General features: G+C 34.4%; 4 protein-coding genes across 7 annotated transcripts; 2 read left to right on the top strand and 2 right to left on the bottom strand.

Moving 5' to 3' along the window:
• Positions 1-1,098: 1,098 nt before the first annotated feature.
• On the bottom strand, positions 1,099-7,601 carry LOC110818063 (la-related protein 1C-like). 3 transcript variants are annotated; one of them, XM_022046815.2, is made up of 6 exons: positions 6,929-7,601; positions 6,070-6,646; positions 5,852-5,996; positions 5,645-5,735; positions 2,065-2,136; positions 1,099-1,985 (listed from the first exon to the last, which is right to left on the bottom strand). In XM_022046815.2, the coding sequence occupies exons 1-6, from the start codon at positions 7,382-7,384 to the stop codon at positions 1,749-1,751; spliced, it is 1,578 nt and encodes a 525-aa protein (XP_021902507.1). In that variant the 5' UTR covers positions 7,385-7,601; the 3' UTR covers positions 1,099-1,748. The 3 variants fall into 3 exon arrangements, 2 of the variants coding, with proteins under 2 accessions (XP_021902507.1, XP_088064878.1); XR_015813778.1 differs by lacking the exon at positions 1,099-1,985 and adding an exon at positions 4,858-5,046; XM_088208752.1 differs by lacking the exons at positions 1,099-1,985; positions 2,065-2,136 and adding an exon at positions 4,855-5,046.
• A 3,721-nt stretch (positions 7,602-11,322) lies between these two features.
• On the top strand, positions 11,323-13,078 carry LOC110818179 (putative cinnamyl alcohol dehydrogenase 6). The gene is made up of 6 exons (XM_088208769.1): positions 11,323-11,522; positions 11,615-11,728; positions 11,820-12,047; positions 12,171-12,459; positions 12,519-12,672; positions 12,763-13,078. Exons 1-6 carry the CDS (start codon positions 11,446-11,448, stop codon positions 12,981-12,983), a joined length of 1,083 nt encoding a protein of 360 aa, XP_088064895.1. The 5' UTR covers positions 11,323-11,445; the 3' UTR covers positions 12,984-13,078.
• A 670-nt stretch (positions 13,079-13,748) lies between these two features.
• Positions 13,749-16,249, top strand: LOC110818275 (transmembrane protein (DUF677)). 2 transcript variants are annotated; one of them, XM_022047088.2, is made up of 2 exons: positions 13,749-14,321; positions 14,704-16,249. In XM_022047088.2, exons 1-2 carry the CDS (start codon positions 14,276-14,278, stop codon positions 15,777-15,779), a joined length of 1,122 nt encoding a protein of 373 aa, XP_021902780.2. In that variant the 5' UTR covers positions 13,749-14,275; the 3' UTR covers positions 15,780-16,249. The 2 variants fall into 2 exon arrangements, with proteins under 2 accessions (XP_021902780.2, XP_088064887.1); XM_088208761.1 differs by having other exon boundaries at positions 13,753-14,316.
• A 370-nt stretch (positions 16,250-16,619) lies between these two features.
• On the bottom strand, positions 16,620-18,844 carry LOC110818276 (Single hybrid motif superfamily protein). Its single transcript, XM_022047089.2, has 6 exons — positions 18,499-18,844; positions 18,331-18,379; positions 18,120-18,246; positions 17,865-17,935; positions 17,684-17,756; positions 16,620-16,971 (listed from the first exon to the last, which is right to left on the bottom strand). Exons 1-6 carry the CDS (start codon positions 18,668-18,670, stop codon positions 16,858-16,860), a joined length of 606 nt encoding a protein of 201 aa, XP_021902781.1. The 5' UTR covers positions 18,671-18,844; the 3' UTR covers positions 16,620-16,857.
• Between the last annotated feature and the right edge of the window lie 251 nt (positions 18,845-19,095).

The raw sequence follows: 19,095 nt of genomic DNA on the forward strand, positions 1-19,095 counted from the left end.
TAAATATTTTTGCCCTCAAAAAATTTTAATCCGTTTTAGTATAAATTTATATTTTTATTAACAGCGTATTAGTCTCGTGTTTAACCCTAATCCACACACCCAAAGCTGTTTAATGATTCTACCACTCATCCCAACATTAGAAATCTGGGGATTACTCAGAATTAGATAATCAAGTTTTTGATTCACACTGGAAAAGTCAGTAGGTCAAATTTAATAAAAAAATTTTCCAAGGTAATTTTTAGAAACAAAGGCTTTTAGTTTGAAGTGGACAAAAAATTGGAGCTTTCACGAGACGACGCGTCGACAAGTTATTAGGTATAGAGGAGGGCCTTGGGATAGCTCATAATTGGCCAGTTTAGAGTTACCCTTTCTTCCCTCTGGCTTTGAAGTTTTGAATTGACTGAATACTTTGTCGTTTGTTGGTTTCTGAACTTTTCTTCTTTTTTTTTTCCTTCCTTCTTTCTGTCAGCTGTAGATTTCTTTTGAGGATGCTGCATTTCCCCTTTATTCTCTCCCCTACACCCACAGCCACAGTGAGAGAAGGACTTCATCTGGCAACCCAGTTCCCAATACAGTAACATCACCTTCAAACCTCTAATTACTAGCCCAGAAGATCCACCGTCTCGTCACCTTCATTGTTGATCAATGATACCACTCACCTCTCCGTTACCTCCATTTAAAATCATAATTCTTCTCTTAAGCAACTAACCACAAACTCGTAAAGAATGTAATAACCTCTTTTGGGTAGGTACCCAATTCCAAACCTTTCTTTAAGACACAGATTCAGCATCTTCCTTTAGAATCTACTGTCGTATCTTTCCTCTCAAATGCACCCTTACCCCTGTTAGCCTAACTATAGTATGATTTGAAGGAAAAAAAAAACAAAAAAAAAAAAGAAGACAGCCATCTCATAAACCACAAGATAATTGTAAAGGAACGAGACATGAATGATCAATTGGTTCAATCTCCAACCATTTCCTAAAAGAGGATAATGTTCCTTCCCCATATATATATGCCTACCTTTGCTAACATAACCTGCAAATATATCTACTAAGCATCTACAAGAAAATCCAACTTCCATTGAGATGACAGGGAAAATAATAAAATAAAAATTATATCAATAAATAATCATCCACCAAAACATTCCAAATATCCTTATAAAATAGGTGTAGTCAATATAGTATAAGAAATCTAATTATGTGATAGTGATAGAGACAAGTGTAAAAAAAAAAAAAAGATGTCTAAAGAATCACAAGTGAGGAAAGAGTTAAGGGAGCCGTGACTAGAATAAATAGAAGAAAACAAAAGAAAACTATACCATCTAGTCCCAGCAACCAAGCACTAAAATGAACTCACGTCTACCCTTGTGAACCTTTTTTTTTTTTTTTTTTTTTTTTTTTTTTCCTTTGAGAAACATAGCCTCGTGAAGAACTTGAAGTATGCTCTTGAGAGTGTTTTGCCAAGCCACGCCACCAGAAATCACCGAAAAAATAAGAACAGAACCACCCGTAATAAGACCAAACTATACACCAATTGTCTCATAATCCAGCCCCAAATAATGTGTCACTCAGTATAATTTTCTTATTCTGTTTTGTTTCTACTTGCCTCATCAAAACACTGCCAAAACTTAGCAAAATGATCCAGAAAATGAAAGAAAAAGATTTCCTTTACGCCTTCCTCCTCCCATACCTCCAAAAAGTAGTGTACTACCCAAACAGAGTAGCACCATTTTTTGTTGCATAGATTGATCATTTCCGGTCTAAACAAGCATCCTCGGAGACCTTGCCGTTTGAGAGCCGGGACTGGTCAGTCAACCCAGATGAATGTTCTCTAGGAGCATTGTCCTCCACTGTGATCTTCTGAAATGAAGTTGCAAGCATATTAGAACTTGACTCGGCATGAGATGATGCCTTTGCTTCCTGAGGAAACCTATTTGATGAATGTATCCATCTCATCCACTCGCCACGTCTCCTGATTTTATCATCCTACAGCAATTTCAATAGTAAATTAACAACTGATAATTTATTGCTTATACTTATGCTAGAAACAAGACAAACGCAGTACCAGCACTTCCACCACAGTTGAAGTCCTCAAGGAATCCAAAATCAACTGAATATTGTTCGTCAAATTTTTAACCTGCAAAAATAGAACCATGAAGCCAATTTGTTCCGGGACATGGATATTTGAAACTGTACATTTTAAATCTCTTTGGAAAAAGTAGATAGCAACATTGCAGTGAAGACATATTAGTGAGAATTAATGATTCCTGAATTTGAAGAAAGAGCAACTAATCAAAAATTTTTACAAATTGTTGCATGAAAGAACAAAGATGTGAACTGGACGGAATCGAGGAAAACAACAAATATGCCATGACAACAAGTGCTTTTCCATTAAAATTCACTTTGTACAAGACAACACTTAAGCACAAGGGAAATACGATATACCAACCACAGCTGCATTTGGCTTCCTTCATAATATTTTTTTATTGATTTGTGTAGTCTCTACCTGCAGGGACTTTATACTGGATGCACTCGGAAATTTGACCCAAAACAATACTAATGCATCTTGCCTCTACTGGATGATCCTGGGGTTCATCCCAAAATTACATTTAACATCTCTCCTGGATCTCTGCCTACTGGAATTTATATTCAAAATGAAATAACATCAATCTCTCATCTCTATCAAAAGAGACCTCTATACTGGATGTTCTTCGGATTTATAACCAGACTAACATGATCTCTCCTCTCTAACTCTACAGAACTCCATACTGGATGCTCTTGAGGTTTATACCCAAAATAAAATTAATGTCTATCTTGCACCTCTACCTATAGAGGTCATTATACAAGATAAACTTCGAGTTCATACCTGAAATGCAATACATCAATCTCTCCTCTCTACCTATAGAGACCTTTATACTGGATGCTCCTGGAATTAATATCCAAAATGATATAACATCTACTTTGCCTTCTCTAATATTATCTCTCTTTTTCTGATGGCTGTTTTTTTTCCCTCATATTTCCCAACATGCACAGATGCGACTGCTGTTCTGTGTCAATGAAAAGCTAACTAAGGATTCACTTTTTATCATTTCATGAACTAGCGAAGGCAGAGAGATTATGAAGAAGCAAATACCAATAAATTTAGCAATGAGCTTTAAAACACACAAAAGAGATTTGGCTCAGTTAAAGCAGGACATTTGAAATTCCACAAACAATAGAATGGCATCCAAGTTTAAACCACTTGAATTTGACAACGCCCTTAATCTTATCCCGAAAATGAAAAAAGAGAATTGAATCCATGTGATATAGGCACCTAGTAGTCAGAGTTAGAGGGATATATCTTATGTCAACCACATGAGACTGACAATGAACCAAAAAATGACACCACAACATACTACCCACACTAAAATTCATGAAAGTGTAAGTCTCAAATATTTGATAAGAAACAATCCAGAAGTGGAAATACATAATTACAAAAAATTGAGTGGTCCAAGACCCTGAAGCCGTCCATTTATGTTCCACAAAAAGAGCAACTAAAGAAACCCCCGCCCTTAAAAAGTCTTGCTCATTGCAGCAACGATAGATCTCAAAAAAAAAAAAATACATCTGGATCCATGCCAGACGCACAAACGGGCTTTATCACAATCCTTTAAGATAAACCACCAAAGAATATGGGTGTTCAGTCAGTTCGGTTAAAAATTTTTGAAAACCTAAAAAATTGACCGAATCCGAGTGACCTAACCAAAAATGAACCAGCTGAATAATCTTGGTTAGTTCAGTTAATCCAAAATTAACTCAATTTTTTATCATTATTTAATTGATTCCAGAATTTATAATATGTTTTATATATATACATCATCTATATTATATTATGATATATATTTTATAATATTATATCTTTAACATTTATTTAAAAATGAATGCAGTAATATCAGCCGATTTGGTTACGTAAATTTGGAACCAAAAACCGACCAAAAAATTAATTGGTTTTTGATTAAAAATTGAATCTAAACCAGTTTAACTTGACTAATCGAACCAGACCTCCTAAATCGGTTTGGTTTGATCTGTTAAATTGGTCTGATTTGGTCTTTTGCACAGCCCTAGCAAAAAGTTGATCTATGTAAAGAAACAATTGACATACAGAAAAGGACCCAAAGCATCCACCATAATCATCATAAAAGACTCATGCAAAAGATTCGTAAAAATTTTTAATCACAAGGAGATAACCATTAAAGGTAGAGGTAAAATACCCCTACAATTTATTTTTCACATGTAAAGGTATAAGGGCTCCTTTCTAAAGCCTCAGCACCACATAAAAATGCTAATTACGAGCTCCATGATGCAAATTAATAAAGTTAACCAAGTTTCTGGTTGTTATGGTATAAGTGCCTGTTTTAGTTCATTTTGATATCTAAAACCAAATCAGGAAAGTTCAATTATCTCACGTGCCTCAGTGTCACAATATAAATATGATATATAAACTTTAAATCAACATAGCGATTCCAGGATAAAGCATGCTGTGTTACGGCACAAAGATATCACTTCCTAACATTGCTGAGATCATGAATAACATAAAAACACCAGACAACAAGAGAGATAGTTAACAATCTCAACATCAGGCTTTGGAATTTATTTTCTCTCCAAATATACCGGAGAAGATACCACTTCCCCATGTTAATGAATCAGCTCCATTGCATGTACCTGGAAATCATAGGCCATGGAATGTGCAAAACAAGTCTCAAAATGCATTTGCAATGACGAAAAAGAGAATGCAATGCAGTTAGATAGAATCAAAGGGATGGACAAAGATTATAGTAAATATTCTGTACGTTTTTCTAAAGAGAGATATTTGACAAACCTACATAATCATTCTTGGATTTTGTAGATATCTTAGATTACCATTACGGCATTACCCAAAGACGTTCTGTCTGGTAAAATTTGTTGGAAGTTGAAACTGCTACAAAACATGTTGCTTGTTGCTCAACTATGTATTTTTCTTAAATTTTGCGTGCCACCATTTCCCGGTCTTCTGTGCATATTCCGTTGCCTAACTTTCAACATAAGCACATCACAAATATGACCACCTATACCAACTAAAAAGCTCTATGGTTCTTACGTGAGGTTATGGACTTTTTTACCCAATACACCTCACTGATACTAGTTTTTGCTCTTATATACGTGATAAAAAATAAAAATGCTGTCAGTTCCAACTTAAAATGCTGTCAGTTCCAACTTCTGCATCTTATTACATATACACACATATATATTTAGACAGACACAAGAAGCTCTACAAGGTTTAGTTATATCAATTCATTACTGCTCAGGAACACCTAGTCTGAAAGTAGAAACTGTCAAAAGCAGTGTTAAATGACTGAACTATATAGATAACGAAGTACAATAATATGAAATACTCCAATATGTGAAAGTGCTATCAACAACCAGAAATAAAATTATATTTGTCTTTCAAATATTAAAAAAAAAAAACTGAGCAGTATTATCTCTGTTAGACCACTTTCGATGTTAACAACTATACATTTTATTGAGTGTATTGTAAGCTTTAAGCAGCCACAAAAGAGAGAGAAATCATGAGCTTGATTATTATAAGAAATAAAGAGGAAAAATGCTTTAACTGCAAAATAACTTACTCTAGGAAAGCTTGCTATTAAAGAAATAGGGACCCATCCTTGGTTATCCATGTTCGACTTCAAAAACTCATCCTTAATCAAATTAGCATCGCTGCAGTTCACAAGACATCAATTCATATCTAGCTGATATCTCAAGCCTAGAAGAAAAAATTCATTCCACACAGTTAACTACTTTTAACTGAAAAGCTGCCAAAAATTTCAGATTACCTGAAATAATAATCAATTTGATGGACTAAGAGTGCAGGTAGAGGAGGTTCTGGAGCCGGCAAGATTACAGGAGGAGGAGGTGCATGGGTAATAAATGGCACACCCCTGTAGGGCTCCAAAGGCATTGCAGATATATATACTAAATCTGGAGAATAAAGAAACATAAGTTCTGCATCGTTGAAGGAACAATCACATACTCTTTGGGAGGAGTTACTTACCATGGAATCCCATAGGGTTTCCGAAGGGCCTGCCAGGTGGAGGGGGAACAAAAGGCCCTGCATTCGGTGGTGGAGGCCTTATAAAACCTCTTGGAGGTGCTCTTGCCTGCTGCATGTGAACATCTCTCGGATTTGCATAATTTCCACGATCCTGATCACGCCTGCCCCCAAAATAGCTGTGGTAAGGACCATCTCCACGTGGTCCATAGCCACCCCTCCGCGCCGAATTCCTATGATCACTGCCAGTGTATGGCTGAGAAACATATCCTCCGACTGATCTGGCTTCCCAATTATTGCCCCTGTAGGAACCCTCTCTTGGAGAAGACTCCGGCATTGTTGGCACAAAACCACCATAACTACTAGGGTGAATTGGAAACACAGGAAATGGTGGTGGTGGTGGCGGGGGAGGAGGTTGAGTGAAAACGCTTTGTGCAGGTGCACTGGCAGTGCCATTGCCCCCACCGCCGCCGCCACGCTTTCCAGGTCTTTGCCGAGTTGGCATTAAACGAGCTGGGGAAGAATTAGGGTTTGCATCGGTAGTAATTTGCTTCTGAGGAGTATTTGTTATTACAGGTCTCTGCGAAGCCAGGATCATTTTTTAAATATAAGATTGATGAACGAGAAAAATTAAATTTCTTAATAATTTCAATAGCGTAGCAAAAAATTGCTGAAGAGAATATTGAGAGTAAAAGGAAAAGAGTGGATTTTCCATTAAATTGGCAACTTATCTGTTGGAATCGAATAGGTTTTACAAATTTGTCGAGAATAACGATCCAGAATCACAATCACCTTTTTCCTTACTAAATTTTCCTGGGAAACAAACATGGAATAAGGGAGAAGCACGGGAACAAAACCAAACCTGAGAACTTGAGATTGATCCATCGGGGACGGTCTTGGAAGAAGGGTCGGCCGCCGATTTAGGTGAGGCCCGAGCGGATTCAGATAAAGCAGGCCAACCCACTGCTCCCATTACGGGACCGGCATCGACGACACCGTTTGATGGCTTGTTCCACGCTGGCTTCTTGGGCCGAGCCGCTGCATTGTTGTTGTTATTTTCGTCGCCGTGTTCCAGAGAAACACCAGCATTCGGCAGCGGCGGCGGTAGCGAGGAAGCTGGTGAGCAATCCGAAACAGCTACCTGGTCGGCCAACGGTGACGATGACGAGGATGGAGAGTATGGCGAGTGATTAACGGCTAATATTGACTGTGGTTCGCCTCTGACGACTTGGCTCCACGGTGAGGGCAAATTCTTGGCGCGGAACTGATTCTCTGAGCCACATGTTGAATGGTGGCTAGAATCAGCCGTCATGGCCATCCAAACTAGGGTTCGAAAACTTAACAATGCAGAAGATTGGATCAAACTATAATCTCAAATTAATAATAAAATATACGAGGAATTGCACAGGATAACGATAAAACAAAGAAGAGTAAAGTAGGGTAATTTGATGAGCCGCCGATACACATATAATATGGTATCCTGCGGAAGTGTATTTCCAGAAGTGAAAGAAGAGTAGAGATTCCGTTAAAAAGAGAGAAAACAAATAGTGGAACTTAGGAAATATATAAAGAAGCAGGGAACTGAAATTACCAAAATACCCCAACCCAACTTATCAGTGGTTTAGTGGGACTAGGGTTTACGAAATACAGTAGAATTAGGGTACTGGGTGTGAAAATCTGAAATTGGAAATAACATATTTTTCAGGTAGAAGTCATAATTGGACTATTAATCTATACTATACTTTATTATTATAATTTTACTATATGTTAAATTCTTTTCATACCAAAATATTTCTAATTAAAACTAGTGTATACATTTTCAGTCATATATATATATATATATATATATTTTGGTAATTTTTAATCAACTTTTAACTTACAATCACTTTAAAATTCATAATTTACGTGGGGCTTATAAATTAAATAAGTAAATAAAAAGTACAAACTAAATATGATTTTTATTTATTTTCCAAAATTATAAAATTTATAAGCTTATAAGACTTAAATTACTCTTCTTTGTAATTTTACCAATTCTATTATTTCATCACATAGGAATAAACATTTACCTAAATTAAAAAATAAAATATATAGAAACTTGAACATCCACATATATAAATAAATATTATCATAAAATGAGAGATTTAGTAGTATAAAAAAAAATATCATAGTAAATTTAAACTTACATTACTCATAATGATTATTAGCTCTTTAGCCGTTACAACATGATTTTGTTATTAACTTTATAACACCTATTTGGTTTGAAAATCAATCTATTTATAGTTTTATGATGCTTTGACGTACAAGAATGAATATATCTTTGTGTAAACTATGCATGTCTTTTTTTTTTTTTTTAAGTAAATGTGTGTTTATTGAGTATTTTATTATTTTTCTCAATTAAAAAAATATTTTTAATCGTTATATATTAATATTTTAAAAAATATTTACAATTTAGTAATTAAAGTATCAGTACTTTTAATTAATATTATAAGTTCAAACTTATAATAAAAATATTTATAAAAAAAATAAAACTTAAATTTTTAACATTAACTAAATCTAAATATGATTGAATATATTGATATAATACTATTCTTTCGTGGTAGCTGGTCTTTTTCTCTCTAACTTGAGAGTTTTTAACAATAGAATATTGTGATCAAGCCTTGAGCTGTATTAGAGGTGTTTAGAATATCGTGTTTCATTTTGTAAGTACATAGGAGAAAAACTTTAAATCTTAAACTTTTAACATCAACTAAATCTAAATATGATTGAATATATTAATATAATATTATATTTTTATGGTAGTAAGCATTTTTCTCTATAATTTGAGAGTCTTTAACAGTGGAATATTGTGGCGTTAAGCTTTGAGTTGTAATAAAAGTATTAAGAATATCGTGTTTTATTTGGCAAGTACGTAGAAGAATTTTAAATCTTAAACTTTTAACATCAACTAAATTTGAATATAATTGAATATATTAATATAATATTATCATTTCGTGGTAGTAGGTCTTTTTTTTTCTGATTTGAGAGTTTTTAACAATGGAGTACTGTGGTGTCAAGCCTTGAGTTATATAAGAAGTGTTGAGAATATCGTGTTTTTCATTTGGCAAGTACATAGAAAAACTTTAAATATAAAGTTTTAGTCAATATTGTGAGAAAATTTTAGAAAGCTTAGTCATGAAATGAAAGCAATGATATGAATAGAAATTTATTTCCTTTCAATTTCAAATGTCAGAAGGATTTAGAAAGACACTATTTTATGTTATGTTATGTCATGATAATATTGTAATATGCTTTCAACCTATTTTAAAAAAAAAATGTGTCTCACAATATTATTGGTATAAAATAAGATGGAGAGAATCTTCAGTCTACATATTATTTCTTAAATGAAAGAGTAACGAAAGCTTGTACTTTAAAAACAATGTTATATTTGATTAACATATTATGTTTTATCTTGAAGTTGTGGTTTCTTATAAAGTAAAGTATATTTACATATTAGGAATCCAATATTAAGAGTTACGTTGATAATTGCTAAAAGAGAAACTATTTAGATTCCATTTAAATATGAAGGATTTGTCTTTTTTTTGCTATATGTGTGGATGCTTATGATATATTATGAAGTTTAATGAGTTGTAATATAAAGTATTGAAGAATGAGACATGTGGAGCGCATGAGAGATTGGCTAAATAAAAGTGTTTGGAAGTCCACTCATGCATGTATAAATATGTATGTTGTGTGCGTATATATATATATATATATTAATGTAGACTGTGTTATTTGTATTTAACGTTAAGATATAAATTTTATTGAGTGTCGGTAAGGAGTTGGTACACACCTTATATCCGTGTATAAATATTCTTTATATAAATATTATTTTTTTTATTTTCAAAATAAGAAGAGAGAAAAAGTTTTGAGGTTATTGATTTAGGGTTTCATCATCTGAAAACCCTCATCTTCTTCCTTTACTTGTTGATCATTTTTGTATTACTTTTTATATTTTTTACAGTTTTTTATCTAGAATTAATGTAAAAAAATCTTTTATTGTATCAGAATCAACAATAAAGAATGAAAACTCTAACTAAAATATGATATAAAATCTATATCTATCGAGTGAAACGATCTAAAATCTTATAACAAGCAAGTAGTCTATATTATATTGGAGCCAACAAAAACTCTAGAGTTTTGCTTATCACAGAGTTGCTGGATTCCAGTAACTATCGCACTTGGTAAAATTATAAAACACTCCCTCAAAATCAATAACAAGTTAAGTTTGGATAAAGAATTATCACTGTGAGATCAATTATTCCGTTGATAGCTATTAAAGGATGATACCTTCAATAATTTAATGTTAATAATGCATTTTCATATAAAGATTTAAGTACATAAATATAAATGGAATTGTTACTCGGATATCCAAACAAAAGAGGATCAAAGGTTTGTAAACTAATAAGAACATATGTACGTTGAAACAGGTTTCATGCCATTGATATATAAAATTCTCAATATTCATCTTGTTATAAGATTTTGAACAATCGAGAATTGGTTATGGTCTGTTTGTGAAGAGCAATGGAGAAAACTGAACTACTATTTTAGAGGAATAGAAATTATTCGATCTAAGAATAAAATTTGTATATATAAAAGAAAGTATGATATAAATATTTTGATATGAGATGTACATATAAATTATTTATAAAGAGAATGATGGTTATTCAATACTTCTATTAATATTAATGTTTAAAAATATTTAATAAATTAATAATTGTTATTATTGTAAAAAATGTTTTGAATTTATTTTAATGTAAATATTATGACGGAGTTATATTTTTAATTTAATATTAAAATTATTTAAGAAGAATAAAATTGTTACCGAGTATTTAATTGTTCAAAGTGTATCGGCTGAGAGGTATAGCTTTGTTCATAGGCTGGGCCCAGTCTAACGGTAAAACTAAAGGCCCAAACTTCGGCCCACATTTAGAAAATAATATATAAGAAATTATATATTTATTCATAATTTCTCTATATAGAAATTAGTGATAGATAATTATATATAATTATATATGTATATATATAATATGATATTCCAGAACTATAGTCCAAAACTTGAATTAATCTGAAGTCAAATTTATGCATTTATTTGAAAATGGGTTCTCATAAAAGCTTGGATGACAACACATATGACGGGCACATGTTAATTTACTTAGACTGTGAAATATGAAAAGACCCAATGACTAAAATTTTGACCGACTGACTTTAGATTTATTACAAGATAGATGCTTTCCCGACCTTACACTATATATCGCAACTCACTCTCTCTCTCTCTCTGCCTTTGTCTCTTTGATCTGCATCGATCTGTTCTTCTGCTGTAATCCCCCCTCTGCAAGTTCAATGCTTCAGAGAACTGTTTCTGGGTGGGCGGCTCATGATTCCTCGGGCAACATAACTCCCTATGTGTTCAAAAGGAGGTAAGGTTGATTACATTTCCGCATAAGTACTACTTTCGTTATATTATAATATGTTAATTATGGTAATGGTTTTTGTGATTATGAGTGAGCAGAGAGAACGGCGCAAACGATGTGATCATAAAAATCATGTACTGTGGGATGTGCCACACTGATCTTCATTATGTTAGGAATGAGTGGGGGAACACCATGTACCCTGTTGTTCCTGGGTATGTCAAATTTTTTCTTTAATTAAGTTAATTTTCAGGAGATTACTTTTACATCCGTGTGTCGTTAAAGGGGTACGGCTAAAAACTGCAGGCATGAAATAACAGGGGTGGTAATAGAAGCAGGGAGCAATGTGAAGAAGTTGAAAGTGGGAGATAGAGTGGGTGTTGGGTGCTTGGCAGCTTCTTGTTTGGAGTGTGAGTTCTGCAGAGGAGGAGAAGAGAATTACTGTGAACAGATCCAGTTCACCTACAATGGCATATTTTGGGATGGTAGCATTACTTACGGTGGTTATTCTCAGATATTGGTTGCTGATCACAGGTACTCACCCACTATTTATTTATCCTATTAATTGCTATTTACTCCTCCACCCATACCCCATTAATAACCAGCCCACATGGTTCTCTTTTACCATTTTAATATATTTTATTAATGAAAATGAAGGTATGTGGTGGTGGTCCCGGAGAACCTACCAATGGACGCAGCGGCGCCATTGTTGTGCGCAGGAATCACAGTGTACAGCCCTATGAAAGAAGGGAAGTTGATGGAGAGCAGTGGGAAGAAGATAGGAATAGTTGGTATGGGGGGTCTGGGACACATAGCTATAAAATTCGGCAAGGTTTTGGGTCATCATGTCACCGTTATTAGCACTTCCCCCTCTAAAGAACATGAGGCCAAACATCGTTTGGGTGCAGATGCTTTCATCCTCAGCACCGACCCACATCAGATGCAGGTTAGTATATATTGAATCTTCTTTTTATCTCTTGACATAATAATAAAATGATGTTGCAGGCAGGGAAGAGAAGCCTGGATTTTATGTTGGATACAGTATCAGCTGAGCACTCCCTAGGGGAAATCTTAGAATTGCTCAAAGTGAATGGCACTCTAGTGCTTGTGGGTGCACCAGATAAGCCCTTACAACTGCCTTCTTTCCCTTTGATTTTTGGTACATATAACCCCTCATTACTATCTCCCTTTTCTGATTAATCAAATCTTGTATAGAAATTCTGGAAACTAATAAGAAAACCGCATACAGGGAAGAGAGCAGTGAAAGGAAGCATGACAGGAGGCATGAGAGAAACACAAGAAATGATGGACTTCTGCGGGAAGCACAAGGTAACATGCGACATTGAGATCATCAAACCAGGCCAGATTAATGAAGCTATGAACCGACTTTCACGAAATGATGTTCGATATCGTTTCGTCATTGACATTGCCGGAGACTCGGACCAGTCGCCGCATGACTTTTCAACTTAATCTCATCTGCCATATTGGATTTTGTATTTCTTGTCGTAATTAAGAACGCAGAATAAATGCATGAATAATAATAATAATAATAATTAGTAGTATCATTACATGCGGTAGATCCAAAGAAAACTCTCTCGTCACACCATTAATTTTCTGTAGATAAATGAACGTGTGAAGCTGCCATAGAAATGTGTGTTAACTGGATCTGTATTTAGTAAAAGACAGATAGAATATAATAGTAATGATATATACATATATATATATATATTTATATATATATATATATTAAGAAGTGGGTTTCTCAAATGACGATGGGATTCTATTGCCCATAAAATTTGACATTCACCAACAATAATTTAAAAGACTGAATGATTGGATCTACTTTTTCCAACAATGACTTAATGAACTAATAAAAATTAAGCTTTCCTTTCCTCTAATTAGAAAGACTTGGTATAAGAATACGTAAATAATTATGGTCATAATAATTATTGTTACTTAAATTTTACATTAACAATTTAATTTTTTAAGCATATAACATTATATTTTAATAATATTATAATACTTAAAAAAAGCTTTTTATTTATGACTGATAATATCTATGGTTTGGTGGTATGAACACAGGTTTCTGAATCCAACTGGTTCGTCTCTATCTATTGTTATCATCACACGAAATACTGAAGTTGGATGTTTGTTAATTAAAATCAAAACTTTATTCGATCTTCAATTCGGAAAGTGCAGAATGGTCCTATGTGTATGCATATATAAACACATATATATATGTGTGTATATATAGTAATTTAGAGATTGAGTTGCAAACGAGAGAAGATAGAAATGGGTAAATGATAATTATGGGTACCTAAGATTGAGAGGAGAATTCACAGGTGTACAGAGCGTGTTGATGATAGCGTATGACAGACTGCAAGAACTCCTTCTTATTTCTTCATGCTTCATCTTAATACATAACACGTAAAAACACACAACGTGTCAGCGAAGATATCGTGTCACGTAAGCCTTTACAATTTCAGTCCGTTTGCTAATTGCCACCTCCTTACCAGCTTTCTTCTTCTACTTTTCTCCTTCAGCTTCTAAATCTCTTCAACCCAATCAACTCTCTCCCTCTCTCTCTTTCTGTCCATACATATATATATATATATATATATACACACACACACACACAGACACTCATGCACATACCCATATACACTTTTAAGAAAATACATACACCAATGATCGACCAGATTCTTTATTAATTATTAATTAATCTTTTTCACTGCAAATACAAATATATCGATTGAGAAATCATGGCGCACACGAAAGAGTTCATGGGGGCTCCCTTTAGAAGGTCTGGTGAGTTTCATTAATTAACATGTTCTCTCCTTTAATTCTTTTCTGATCATTATTAATAATTAACCAGTCATTCTTTCAAACGAAATGCTTCATGGGTTTCTTTCATCTTACAACGTCTTTACTGGGTATTCAAATGTTTTGATAGATTTGATTCATTAATATGCTGCGGCAGAACGAGGGTGGGTCTTGATCTTTAATTTTCTGTTTTTGTTTTTGTTTTCTGGTCTTAAAAAAAGATATCTTGATTATTTTCTTTTTTTCCAATGTTAATCTTGAAATAATGAGGAAATGAAAGATTAGATATGAACGCAAGCAATAATATGCTTGCACGATTCAATGTCTTAATCTTAGAAATTTTATGTTCCGGGTTGTGTTGTTTCAGGCAAATCAAAGAAGCAATGTGCCAATAACTTGAACTGTAAGTTGAATGTAAACGAAGAATACATGGGAGTTTTCAGGACGAAGTCATACGTAGAGATGTGGAGCAAAGCTCAAGGAGAGTTGGGAGAAACAAATCTTGATAAGCTCTCTACCTCCTCCTCATCACCTTCCTTTCCTCTTCAAACACATCTCACAGAATGCTTGCTTGAACCACGCCAAGAAACTCTACTACAAATGATGGAAAGCTTGAATTTCCATCACCTCATCATCAATTTCTTCGAAGCTAGCCTAGAGGCCTGCAACATGTGCGAATTACTCCTCCGAGGCATCCATCAAGCACGGGCGAATTACCAAATAATCAAGAGGGTACTCAACACGAGCAAGCAATTCAACAATTTTGTTAGAGACTACCCAGATGAGCTATACTCCGAGATATACCAAGAGCTTGCTAGATTTGCATTGTGCAAAAATCCACTATCCATTATCAGTCCAGCGCAATACCGTAAGGTCCATGATGGGAACATGGTGTTGCTCCACAGATTAACATCCAAGCACAAGAAGATTAGAAGAAGAGCCAAGTTCAATAGATTCTGCAAGAAGGTCGGCGGTTATAGTCTAGTGATTTCACACAGTGCCCTTGTTATTGGCTTGCTAGTTATTTCACTCCACAGCATAGTTGGTCTTCTCGCAGCACCTGGGCTGCTTGGTTTCCTATTGTGTCTATTCAAGAAGAAAACCAAGACAGAGCCACAAGTAAGAAGCAGGCTTGAAACTCTTGGCGCACAGCTTGATATCGCAGCCAAAGGAATTTTCATTCTGATCAATGATTTTGACACCGTGAGCAGGCTGGTGAGGAGGCTGCGGGATGAGCTAGATCACCACAAAGCTGTTTCTAATATGTGTGTTAGGAGTGGAAATCACGAGGTATTAAGGGAGGTTGTGCAAGAGTTTAGGATGCACGAATCTAGGTTCATTGATCAATTAGAAGAGCTAGAGGAGCATCTATACTTGAGTTTTCACACCATAAACAGATCCAGGAGGCTTGTTTTGGACGAGATGATGGGGTTCCAGATATGACATGTATAAATCAGTCTATTTATATGATAACTTTATAGGTGAGTACTAATATTGGAAGTATAAAGGAGATCTGTTGGGGATGAAATTTTGACAAGATCACTCCTCCAGACAAGTGTTTACAATATAAAAAATCAAGCTACAAGAGTTCTTCATAACATAATCAGAGTCATAAAAACTAGAATGACATCTTCAGCCAAGCAAGAGCTTTGCTAATTCAAGATCAGCTTGAAATGAACTAGAAGGCTAAACAGTGTGTTAATTCACATTATCAGTCTTGATCATTAACAGATTACTCATGGGATGGTGGCAGAGAACTGAAAGAAAGCATGCCATTTGAGCCGCAAATGCATCTTAGTTACAAAACGGAGACAAGAGAATTTACAATATACAATAAAATTCTTGAGTTTACTTCTTGAAATTGTATATTATAGCATACATAAATTTGTGTCAAGAAATCAGCACTTCAAATATTTCCAGCACGAGTCAAGTTAGTCCTCTAAACACGACAATCCGAAAAAAAGGCAATTTTATTTTTGCTATGAATCCAGAGTCAAATCTTCACCATCAGAAATTTGCCTACGTAGACGTTTGAAAAAAAAATGAAGATAAAAACTGTAAATCTACAATTATGCACAGGTTACTGATGAACAACATCAGCGTAGATATCCAAAATGATATGTTCATTCAAGAACCAAAACTAGAAAAAGTTTGGTCTAGCAGTTCTTACCTGTTTCCACATCCCCACAGCTGCAAACATAATAGAATTCTCATTTTCAGCAGTTTTTAGTTATCAATTGAGGTACCAGACAAAACTAAAATGAACTAAAGCTTGTACTCAGATGGGGGAAAATAAATATTCTTTAATAATAAGCTGTTACAAAATTAAAATTAATGGAATCAAAGCTTGTACTGTAATCACCCTAGAGGTTAATCTGAAAGTGCCTGTGAATTTGAAACCGAAAGTGCCTCAACATTGTTGAGGTAGCAAACTCATTATATTTCTTTATAAAAAAAAAAAGGAAATTATCACATTTCTGGTTGCTTCAACATTCAACTTGAACCCATGCATATTTGTAATTCAGCATTTTTCTCTCATTTTTTTGTATTCTTCAAGAGTCAAGAGTGAAGACTTGAACTTGAGCCAATCTGCCGGTTTGGGCATAATAATGGCAATGTAACCTTCTCTATCAGCCTGAAATTTAGACAAGAAAACCAATCAATTGAAGTCCTCAACAATTACTACATACTAAATTACCACCAGAAGAACAAAATAATATCAGTTCCAAAGAGCAGCAATAGCATGTTCACATATTGCTATGCCCTTAGGACATTAACTATTAAGAGAAATTCAGATATGAATGTCAGGAACCTCCTGATTTGTGAAGAAATACAGGAAGAAGAAGGAGAAGAAAGGAAAGATTTAAAGAAGCAGAGCTTTGCTGTAGAGAAAGAAATTTATTATTCGTTCATATTTTTTCCTTCATATAAAAATCATCCCAATACCACCTTTTGTAGCTGAAAACTAATTCATCGAAACTGATCTCTAACTAATTGAAACAACTCTAACTAATGTTGTCACATAAATTGTCTATTTCCCTTTTCAAGAATATATTGCACTAAATCATTATAATTACCGGCTGCCAAGCACTTTTCATTAGGTTTTGAAGCTACCACAAATGACAAACAGTAATCTTTCTCTGATTAGATAACATAATGACCAACACTACACTTTCAAGTTGTAAATCGTCCAAAAAAAAGTAGCACAGAAATAAGTCTTCGTGTATTGAAATAATAATTGCTCTTATTTAGAGGAAGAACATGAAACGTTAGGGATGTTGAAGAGTTAATAATGCAGAACCATTCAATCAACGAAGATCTAATTTAATGTAGGTGGAAAATATTACCGATGAATTAAGCAAGGCTGGGTTTTTAACTAGTCTATCATTGACTTCCAACAGAGAGCCTTTAACACAACACCTATCAAAATTCAAAAGCTTCAGATTTCAATGTTGAATCGAAAGGGGGCGGGAAAAAAAAAACAATTCAGTACCTGAATGACAGAGAAAGAGACAAGGAAAAATATACCTTACAATATAAGAAGCATAACTGGTGCGAACTTTACACAAGGCTGTGTTGGATTCAAAGTGTTGTGCGTTCTGCATAACAATATTTGTAGCCTTATCAAACTAAGATACTTGCAAGAGTCACAAAGCAATCGACTTGAGAATTCCACATGGCATTCCATTGATTATTTCTCAAAGCCATCCAATTTACCCCAGTGGTTATTTCTAAATTACCAAAGTAATGCAAATTCAAGAGAAAGAGGTGAAAGAAACAGACCTTCTTGCGTTTGCCGGTGACCTTGAACCCACTGCGATCAGACTTGCCGACGTTGAAATCAACGGCCGTAATTCCTCCTTGATCCTTAAACGCCACGTGAGTAGGAGCCAAACCAATTATGCACAATCTTTTAATTATAATTTCAATCACAGCTCAGTGTACAATTAATTCAACAGAACAAAAAAAAAAGCATTGTTCCAAGTCTTCCTACCCATTGGGATGGCGATAAACGTACTGGTCGTGCCCTGGCTTCATAAAATCTGAAACATTTCAAGAATAAAATCAAAATAAAACAAAAAGCAAGTTCGCAAAAAGTTAGACTACTAAAACGATAATTGGTATATATAAATACAGAGTAAAAATTAATTGACGGAAAAACCTGGAGCAAAATAAGAGGTAAAATTAGAGTCTACAGCAGAGGGAGGGGTGAGAGGAAGATTGCTAGGATCCGGCGCCAGTAGCTGACGCAACTCTTCATCTTCGCACTCTTGGCTTTCTCGCACCTGGTCTTCTGCTTGTTCCGTTGAAGTGGTTTGTTGCGAACTCTCCATATCGTTCGCTATCGACAATCTTCTCGGATTTTCCTTCTGAAACTGAAGTGGTTTGGTAGGGTCAAATGCAGTCAAGACCCACCGGAAAAACCCTTTTCCTTCGTCCCCCTTCTCATTTCCTAAGGTTGCAGTTCATTCGGCAACCCGACCCGACCCGTATCCGACCCGTACCTACCAATATTTTAGCGGGTTAATTGGGCCTTGATAGCTCTTTGCTTATTTATGAAACCAGATGTAGTATTTAAAAGCCTTCATAAAATGAAAGAAATTAAAAGAAAAAAAAACTGAATTTATATTATACAATTATTCTTGAATTGATAAAAAAATAATAAAAATAAATTAATTAATAAAAATGTTTTAGAAACTTTTTTAATGCAATTAAATATGATGTAATAATTTAAAATTTTTATTAAAAAATAATAAAT

Source organism: Carica papaya, chromosome 1, assembly GCF_054855325.1.
Source record: "Carica papaya isolate Zhongbai chromosome 1, ASM5485532v1, whole genome shotgun sequence".
In the NCBI taxonomy this organism is placed as follows: domain Eukaryota; kingdom Viridiplantae; phylum Streptophyta; class Magnoliopsida; order Brassicales; family Caricaceae; genus Carica; species Carica papaya.